This window comes from Sardina pilchardus, chromosome 10 (assembly GCF_963854185.1).
Source record: "Sardina pilchardus chromosome 10, fSarPil1.1, whole genome shotgun sequence".
Taxonomy (NCBI): domain Eukaryota; kingdom Metazoa; phylum Chordata; class Actinopteri; order Clupeiformes; family Clupeidae; genus Sardina; species Sardina pilchardus.
Genome location: NC_085003.1, coordinates 2,944,525 through 2,955,016, shown reverse-complemented (window position 1 = coordinate 2,955,016; position 10,492 = coordinate 2,944,525). Strand labels below are relative to the sequence as shown.

At 40.4% G+C, this 10,492-nt stretch overlaps 1 protein-coding gene across 1 annotated transcript in view; it reads right to left on the bottom strand.

Moving 5' to 3' along the window:
- The window catches only part of LOC134093858 (metabotropic glutamate receptor 8-like), a 37,389-nt gene that overhangs the window by 16,527 nt on the left and 10,370 nt on the right, over positions 1 to 10,492 (bottom strand). The window contains exon 2 of the mRNA XM_062547144.1: positions 9,778 to 9,994. Within this exon, the coding sequence (XP_062403128.1) occupies positions 9,778 to 9,889 (112 nt within the window). The 5' untranslated portion in view covers positions 9,890 to 9,994. The remainder of the gene's footprint in view (positions 1 to 9,777; positions 9,995 to 10,492) is intronic.

Below are 10,492 nucleotides of genomic sequence, written 5' to 3'. Positions count from 1 at the left end.
AAATACATCACAACAAATAGATTAAATGAGAGAAAAAGCAGTGCAAAAGTCAAACTGTTTGTCAGTTCAGTATAAACAACCAGGAAAAGGGACACAATTACAATGTAGATGCTGATGTTTAAAGATATGTTGCAGCATCTTTTAATCTGACAATGTTACAAACATTTAGATGAATCAATGTTTCATCTATTGTCTTTGCTCAGATCAATTCCCACTGGAATCTTGTGACATACAGAGAGAGCTCTGTGTGTGAGTACTTTAAAGTAACAGCATTATGTACAGACATGAGAAACGGACCCCACGTTCTTATCCTTCACCACCACAATGGCTCTATGAAACAAAGTAAACATGTTCTTGCAGTATTAGGCTATCTATGTGTAATATGATCCAAATTCTGGAACTACTTCATACAGTAGGTGTGCCAATATAAATATTTCATTCTAAACATTATGTTACATTATATTATATCATATTATATTATATTACATTATATTATGACATGCATAACGTCTTGCTGTGGCTAATTCTGGCTTTGTAGTCAGTATGTGTTAACTGGCATTTGATCATGGTCATTGGTGTAAGCTGATGACAACACTGTTTTCCGCCAGCGTTCCATAGCCAGCGATTCCAAGTGTGCCATAATTAAGAGCCACGCTCCACACAGTGTAGTACACAGTAATTAAACAGAAAAATGATTGGCCCTTGTTCATACATCAGAACTCTTGATAGCTTGGTTATGGCTTATAGCTTGTTTTTCCTCACTTGATCATCTGATTTAATAAGGAATATTCATTTTCAAATGATGTCCACAGCACCACAAAGCACATTCCATGAAGGCCTAACTAGTGGGAGTAAGGTCTAGGTTGTTTCAAATCTTGGCTATTGATGGGGTGAGAGTCGATCTTCACTGCAGAAAACGTATTGAAATCTTAGCCACCTACTCCTACAACTCTGACAGGATTAATGAGATAATCATAGCGTCACTGTGTGCTAAGTCATATCTTTAATGAAATGATTGGCCTCTCACACCCTCCCCTCTACACTATGGTTATGACGGTGGGCTTCACGTTTCTGGCTCATGTATTGTACAGTATGTGTTTTCTCTCCTCTCATCACATTTGTGGAAGAAGACAGCATGTCAACTATGAGATGACAATCTCATCTGCTTATTAGGTTTATGTTTACACACTGTACACTTCCCTTGGTAGAAAAACAAATATCCTTTTACAGTCATTGTCTAAGTATGTACAGACTTTGATAATAATTAAATGTCATGCAGTAGAAAGAGATAACATTTCATTTTAAACATATCCTAGCTGTGCACCGCAACGATGCAAGTAAAACCTCAATCTGTTTAGACGAATATGGGCAGAAATAATGTGATGGGTGGAAATATACTGTTTTTTTGTATCTGTCTAAGTTGCCGTGAAGATAATTTGAGGAACTGAACAAAGGAATTGTTTCATCTGCATTTCAAAGGAATGTCCCATTTATAGCTCTTCTGTTCTTTTATATTTGACCCACAATAGCTATGAGAAACAAGACGGTTTCATGTGATCTCTGAAAATCACAAAAATTACATGCCCAAGAGAAGATGGCTTTCTCCAATATCTACTGTAACAGCGCCATCATGCTGACCAAAGGACCAGAGGACTGCACAGTGCCCTTCCCTTCCACTTCCTGCCAGTCTCACTCCAGCATACAGCACAAACTCACAGTCTTATCATGCTGTTACCTCTAGTTCAGTGTACTTCTACTCATTTCAAATCTCATATATATATACACACACATACACACACACACACACACACACACACACACACACACACACACACACACACACACTATACTGTATATATATACTGTATATAGAGAGAGAGAGAGAGAAAGAGCAAGAGAGAGAGAGTACATGCCAAGGCCCAAAGTATTGTAAAAGACAATCCTGACCATGGACTTTTCAACACACTGAGGTCAGGCAAACGTCTCTGCTGCTACAAGACCAGAACAAAGAGAGACTGAGGAGGAGCTTCTTTCCTGAAGCCATCTGTATCCTGAACAAGCACAAGACTAAATAAATACACATTACACAATGTAGGTAGGTACACACATTGTTGTTATCTATCAACATATTTCTGATCTTTCTTCTTCACACTTGCACAGAATGATAAAAAAGAAAAACCCTTGAACACACCAATTTTTGTGAATGAATAATGTATCGTAAAAAAGAAAAAAGTTCTTGCTTAAAATACAGGGGGGCATACGTGAGTACACCTCCATGTTAAATTCCCATAGAGGCAGGCAGATTATTATTTTTAAAGGCCAGTTATTTCATGGATTCAGGATCCTATGCATCCTGATAAAGTTCCCTTGGCTTTTGGAATAAAAATAGCCCCACATCATCACATACCCTTCACCATACCTAGTGATTGACATGGGGTACTTTCCATAAGATTATCTCTCAATGCAAATCAAACCAGCGATTAGGCTAACTGAAATAAAACCATGTCAATTTATAGGTATGGTGAAGGGTATGAGAAGATGTGAGGCTATTTTAATTCAAAAGGCCAAGGGGATGGTATGAACATTTACAGTAATATGATGACTATAGTGACTATAGTTAATATAGACAAAATATGTTTTCAGTTTTTATCCCTTGGTCTTTTATTTGCTTGTATTGCATGGCATTTAATTTGTAAGTCTCTGCTAAATTACTAATGTATAATTTCTAACCCATTCCTCACAGATGAATAAAAATCCCCCACTGAATGATCCTTTAGTCAGCTTAATGGACATGTATTCATAGTCAGCCTTGATCTGCCTGACCATCATCAACAGGCAGAGTCCTTCAAGTCCTGAATGTGTACAAGTAGAGAGTGCATGTGACTGTGCTCTTGAGAACACAGGACACACACATTCAGTTCTATACTCATTTCTGTGTAACCTGATGTCAGTGAAGTCCGACTGATTCCTAGTCACCCTGATCAGACAGGCATCCCTGTCATCTCAATATGCCCCACAGATGCATCTTTAGGCATCCTTACTCACTATACTCCATCATGCAGTGGCCAGGGGCAGGGACACAAACAAACATCTCCTTAGAGACACACTGAGCACTGAGATGATGCAGAACTGATTGATGTTCCTTCTGTTTTCCAGCAACGGAATCTAGATCCCCTAGTATATGACATCTTCATCTCATCTACATTTAGTAACATACCCCGTGTGTGTGTGTGTGTGTGTGTGTGTGTGTGTGTGTGTGTGTGTGCGTGTGTGAGAGAGAGAGAGAGAGAGAGAGAGAGAGAGAGAGAGAGTCAGTATGCATGCGTTTCCATGTGTATGCATATATGATGGCAGTTTCCAGGTTCCTCCACTCCTACTTTGTTGGAAAGCTGGAGAGAAATCCATCTCCATTACACATCCCAGATGAATTATGTGTGTGGGTGTGCTACCCATTTCCACTTGGGAAGGAATATTTGCATTGCATCAATGTCATAAAAGGCTTTTATGTGACTAATGCAGAAAAATCACATTGCACTTGTTAATGTTTCATAAAGATGTGTTTTTGTGCTGTTATAGGGAACCAGAACACTGCTACATTAAATGTACTCTGGGTGATTTATGAAGTGATGTTCACTCAGCTCATAAATGCATGAATTATAAAACTTCACATAAAAAAAGAGCAGGAAAGAATCTGATTAACAGTTAAGTCTGTGCAAAGATAACTATTGGCACAACACATTTTCTAGATTTCTCATATCAGGGAGGCTTTGATATACATCTGTTTGAAGTACTCAAAGTTTTTTGGGGAAAGACTCAAAATTGTATCAATTTGTGATAAGGTAATGTATGCAGATACATTATGTTTCAGGAATAGATCTGATTTCAGGGAGCACTGAACCATGGAAAAGAAAATACTGCAAGGGAAAGTTCTACCACAAATTCCAACAGGAATTATCTTCCGGCTGCCCGTGGAAAGTTTTTGGGGAGGAAGACTCAAAATGTTATACAATGGTAATTATGAATGGTATCAAGTATGATAAAAATAACTATGTGCATTTGTAATAATCAATTGATATGCCAATTTAGCTGCAAAAACACATCCATCAAAAAAAATCGGTATTATTGAGCATCTTAGCTGTATTCAGTTCACAGGAAACTGCTCAGATGGATATTCCTGCAGTCCACATCCTGCAAGCTCTCTCAAAACATGTTACAGCAGCAACATTGGGTTGTGTGAGAAAGCTGCCCATTGCAGACTGCAGACACAGCAATGAATATTGCATGCTATTTATACGTCAGTCTTCTTACATAGCTAAATTGGTTAATTGCTTTACATTTTGTAATGGTAATTAGGCTCATAATCATAATAATAGGCTAAAGATAAGCAGCCAATCTTGTTCTAATACTCTGCAGTGTCCTGTTCTGTCCTCCCACCTAGTACGACATTACTGTAGCTAGCTACATTTCTCCCACCATAGCATGACATTACTGTAGCTAGCTACATTTCTACCTATCTGGCATGATTTCATTGCTAAATGATCCCATGCTTCAGATGAAACTAATTACGCTATAGTTTGAAGACTCACCAGGCATAAATCAAAGGTTATAGGTAGGCCACAAGACCACTGAATAGATAACATTCATAAAGATCTCTAGGAGGCTATAAGTGTTGATCTCAGCAACTCTCCACCTGGTAATCTACAGAAAAAATAAGTAATACAAGTTCTGACTAATGACTAACTGGGAAATAATCACCTAATCAACATTGTAACAACATCACAAATACATTTCCCATTTTCCTTTATTAATCAGCCCATCTTTTAGACTGGGTAAACACAGCATGATCTGCTGGAGATCTGATTTCGCCCTGCAGCTCAAAAAACCTCCAAGTGTTTCTATCCTACTTAACTTCTGTTACAATTCTGTGGGGACCAATCACAAACGGGCTTATCCACCTAGTGCACCCAGATCATTGATCTGATTGGTTGATGGACTATCCAATTGCGTACAGAGTCATTTGAACTATGCCCGTTGATCACGCCTCTTGTGCAATAGAGAGCAGAGCAGACTCCCCAACTAATGTTTAATCTTAAAAGATTGAGCATGGTCTGGTGAGGCTATACCCATCTTTGAGTTTGAAAGAGCTCCCTTGTAGAATAGCTCCGTTCCTATAAAATAGCTTCCTTGTTTCTCAAGGTCTTCCTCTCCTTTGTCAGCAAGATATGCCTATGCCTGTCTGAGTCACAATGTTGACAGAACGTTTTTCTCTCCTTTTGACAAGGCAACTGTCATATTCAATCTGATCTTATCATTGTCTTGGGTCCCAACTCACTTACACCTCTCTCCAACCTTGGCTCAGTCATACCATCCATTTGAAAATGACAATTAGTTTCCACTGTTCACAGTTCTGTCCAGGCCATTTCAAACATGCCTCCACCAAATGTGGCTGTGTAGAGATTTTAGGAGTTATGAGTTTGAACACTGAATATCTACGTTTTTCTGTTGTGCCTCTAGCTCATGATACTGTCAACTCCATCAAGTCAGAGATGAGGGGAACAAAATGATACAATGCCAGTAATGTGCAAACCTTCTTAAGTTGTACAGTTCTACAGTCCTTATTAATAGCATAACCTATGCAACCTTTTCTTTCAGTTCACCACTGACACTCACTCACTACGGACCTGTTTTGCATTGAAGTTCCAAGCTTTTCTTGTCAAAACCTGAAGTGCTCTCAGTACAGTACATAGCGCATTTGCACAAACTCGTCTGAGGAGAAAAGATAGTGTGGAGCCCTGTACACAGCCTTGCACTGTTAACCAAGGCGCCGCCTGGGCCCCAGCAGTAGTACTGTGGAGGGTGAGGCCGCACAGTGGAGCTCATCAGCCCCTCATCCAGCAGGCCCACGGCACCAACAGTTGTCAGGTCACCAGACATCACTGGGCTGCCACCGTAGGGAGATATGGAGAGCCCCACAGGGGCCTGTCTATTCCTTCACCTTCTCCTTATGTACTCTATCAGCTGGATACAAAGCATGTCTGAAGCTGTTCCTGGACACATTAAGGGTCAACAGTTCTGCAGTCAGCATGCACTGCTCATTTCACACACATCTCACACAGTGCTTGTGTAGTCAAAGCTAATGCTGGCTGGGAGTGAAGACTATAGGGAAATTATTTCAAGAAAATTATTAAATAAAAACTGCTGCAGATTTATTTGTTGTAGATATGTGAATTGATGTGCATTTATTCATGAATAAGGCACTATTTCAGATTTTATTTATAGATATGACTTATTTATAGACGCTTTATCAAGCTGTTTCCTCATTGAATGACCATCCTATTTTAAGGTGCCGCTCAGCCTATGCAAAACAAGCACTGTTGTATTTCTATTACAACAAGAGGTACAGTACAGTTGAATTGTCCATTGTATTGTAAATAAGACTATGGCCTTTTAAATGTCTATCTATGCATCCTCTTCTTGGTGCTTCATACAATTACACATACTGTATTACAGTCACATATTGGTAGTATGTGGAGGAGGTCCAACTGAAATAATCACTGTTGGACATCAATTCATGGTGGTACTGACCAGTCAGTGACCACTGACTAACCAGTCCTTAGTGAAGTGAGAAGCAATTACTGTAAGAAATAATTTCCTGAATTGTCCCCTGATTGTACTTGCTGGTGTCCTTGGTCTTAAGTCTCTCCTATTTGAGTGAAAACAGCCTCTGGTCCCCTCACTGCCACACCACTTCCTTCTCCTTACTGCCACACCACTTCCTTTATTCGTGTTGTTCCTTTTTGTAAGGTGATTTGTTTTTGGTTATTTTGTCATTTTCACTCCCATTATCAAAAATAAAGCCATTGGTAGTTACAAAGACAAGACTAATTCCAAATAGCATTAAATACATTGAGATGTTCACTAATATCATAAAAAGAGCTCTTCTTTGAATACTCAAAGTTTAAGAAAATCTTACTTCAGTCAGGGAATTTAGAAATAAGGCCACTTTGACTGGGCACTAAAAGACTATTGTTTGTGGTAAAGAACTTGTGACTCTCAATTAATTTCCTTCAGACTTGTTCAATTGTGAATTAAGAAAGCCTTTCTATAAAACATAAAGACATGCAGCACGGGAGTGAGTTAACCAGTAATCTCAGGCATCTGAATGGGTTCAGTCAGTATGAAAGAGGCTTCAAATGAATGCAATCACCAAACAGTTGTGGTGTAAATAGGAGTCCTCTCATTTTCCAAAGTACTGCCAGACTCCCTGATGGAAACATGTCATGCCAGTGCCCATCCTTTTGTTTATTCTGTTTGCAATGTTAGTTATCTCTCCATCGTGACATACTATCATTATGTCATCAAATCTCGCAGAGCTCAGACTTCAAACATGTTCCCCTGATGCTGTAATGTGCAGTGCTGCTCCTCATTCCAGTTGAGTTGTCTTGACAAATTAATGGAGACCATTCTTTTGAGAACACTTGCCTATCTGTTAGCCTATACATTCTATCTTCTTTTTGTTGTCTTCAGTTTGAGAATGAAGACAAAGGATTAGCTCAGAAAGAAGCGATGCTAGCTACTGTCACTCAGCAGGGTACAACATCATGCTATTGAAAAATCAGCTTGGATTGAAAAAACATAACCTTCAAAACGTCAATCCACTGCAAATCAACAAATGCGTATCAAGATTTTACGGTAATATTAGGTTAGTGACAATAATTAGAAGACAAGAAAAACTTAAATTTGAGATTAAGGGCAAAATAGTAAAGCCATGTTCATTGGCATTATGCAAATGCTAGTTTAATCCACTCCAACTAATTAAATCAATATCTGTGACTTCTCAGCCTTGTTTAATGTCCTGTCATGGCCAATACTTCATTAATCATTTTTGCTAAAATTGAGCATCTTTAAACATTTTAGCGCTGGGTAAGCGGTGGGAATCTGAGGATGGGCTTTTCTGGGCCCCCGAGGAGATGGATAATACTCTCTGGCAGTCTCCTGTAATGTAGCAGGTGTGGATAATTGATTCTAAGCCAGGCAGCTTATGGCGGCTACAAGGGATGGGCTGGGGACAGACCTCAGCTGCCTCCTCCTGTCTGCTCCTGACTGAAGGATTCCCAGAGCAGAGACTGGCATTTAGAACTCATTGGCCCAGCAGGTCCATCCATTTTCCATTTTTCCTTTAATCAGGTGGCACAATATCTTTATGGCCATTTTTAGATCATCATCCCTGACTCATGCTAGTCAGATTTTTTGACCAGCTTCCAAAATGTTGCAGGAATCCTTTTACTTGGTCCTCCATTTATAGCACATCCTGATATGAATGCAAAGAAACAGTATTTTGCAGCTACGGCTTATTATTTTTTTTAAACTAAGTATTACTCTTCATTAGTAGTACAGTAGTACAGTACATTACAAAATATGACAGGTAGCAACAAATACAAAAGACAAGAGCTATGTACTCGTAATATACACAACTAGTCTGTCCAATCCGGGGACATCACCCATTCACTTGGTGTGTTTGATTGGTTGGTTATGGAGACTGGAGTCTGCAAGTATTTGTGAAGATGGTGTTTACTGGAGTGACACAAACAGTCACATTACATTGCCATCAAGAGTCAAGATTACACTGCATGTGAACCATCACAGATCATGCCTTTAGCATAGCACAACATGCCTACTGAAGTCAAAAATAAACAAACAAACCACTAAATAAATACTGTAAATGCACAAATAAAGCAATATCTAGGCTATTGATCTTGTTGCCTGCTGCAAATTCTGTGACACTCTCAGTCTGAGGCAGATCTTGAGGAGTCATGCAGAGACACCGTAACTAAGATGCCTGCAGTGTAGTCAGCCTAACGTAAACAGACCCCTATAGTCTTACATCAATAAGCCTACTACTGTGTCATCACACGGACGGGCGCATAATGAGCCTAAGAATGCTATGCACAGCTGTTTATGTCTGAATAGACATATTCATTTAAAATCCCAATTACAACGTAATTAATGTGCTAAGCCTACATCTGCTTAGCCTTCAGAGGAGAAGGATATGGTAGAAGTTCAGACACCCATCATCTGGCTTGATCTGTTTATGCATGAAAAATGTGTGGAGATTTAATTGAGTCGTAATCTTAATGTTGCGATATGGGAAATAAATATATAAGTACTTTATAAAAGATACTGTTGTAGTATCTCTATTCGTCTGTTCTCACTCTCTCTCTCTCTCTCTCTCTCTCTCTCTCTCTCTCTCTCTCTCTCTCTCGATAACACACACACCTCCATTTCGGTCTTCAGAGATAAATCACTTCCTGATGTGACTGCGATTGGCCCGGCTCTAATTGTATTGTGACAAATCACTGTGAGAGTGAGGAACTGAGGGAAGCTATTTATAACTACCCCGTGGAGGACATATCTAACAGCAAACAGAGAGGCCCAAACCCTAAACAATATTACGTCCACGTAAACTTGCTAGTGCCTTCAGTGAGTTGTGAACTCTAAACTTAAAAGTTTGGTTTACATTTCAAAATGTACACTAATATATCACGACAGCAGCGTTTTTGGCGTCTTATATGCCATTCAAGCTCCAAATAATTTCAGGATTTGCATCTCATAATCGAAACAGTCTGGCTGTCTGTACTTTCCTACTCACTAACAGGAAAAATGCTTGTCTCCTGCAATGCAATTGTAATGATAAAGTGTCACCCTCCAGATGTCAGCAATATCTCAGTGTCACTAAAAGTGCATTGCATCAGAGACTTGTGTGCACGGTGCACCCACCTGACTCCCGTGAGATCTGGATGAAGGCCTCCACGCCGCTCTCACCGTACGAGCCCTCCGACGCCAGCGTGGACACATAGTTCCACCCCATCGCCATGACGATGTCCAACATGGCCTGTGCTTGGAAGGTGTCGGGCGGCACCACCCGAGAGAAGAAGTCGTAGCGAGCGTCGTCACTCAGCTCTGGAGCGGTAGACGCGTAGCTAATCTGAGGAATCTGTAGAAGGAGAGAGATGCTTTAAGAGATGACGGGCTTGCCTCCACATTGATACATAAGAGAGAAGAAGTTAGCTCAGGAAGTGTCATTCAAACGTACCTATCAGAATAATCTAATGTAGAATGTAATCAGAGATCACTGTACAAGTACACCACAACTGGCTTGGCTTGTACAGAACAGACTAGGGAGGAGGGTTGTTGAAAGCGGTCCAGGCCAGGAGGCTACCTGGGTAATGGCCCCCTGAGAGCAGTTGACAGACTGATGGATTTCTCCCAAGCAAAAGGCCAACCCGTCCCCCCGAGGCTCCACAGGCAGCGTTTATTGTCATTCACAGACAGACATGGACCAAGCCCAGCCACCCATACAGATCTGCCACCCAGGACCTGGCAGCACTGCACACGCACACGCACACGCACACGCACACGCACACGCACACGCACACCAGCCTACACCTGCAGCCAGCATCAGGGGCCAGCTGCAAGAGGCTGTTAAACACAC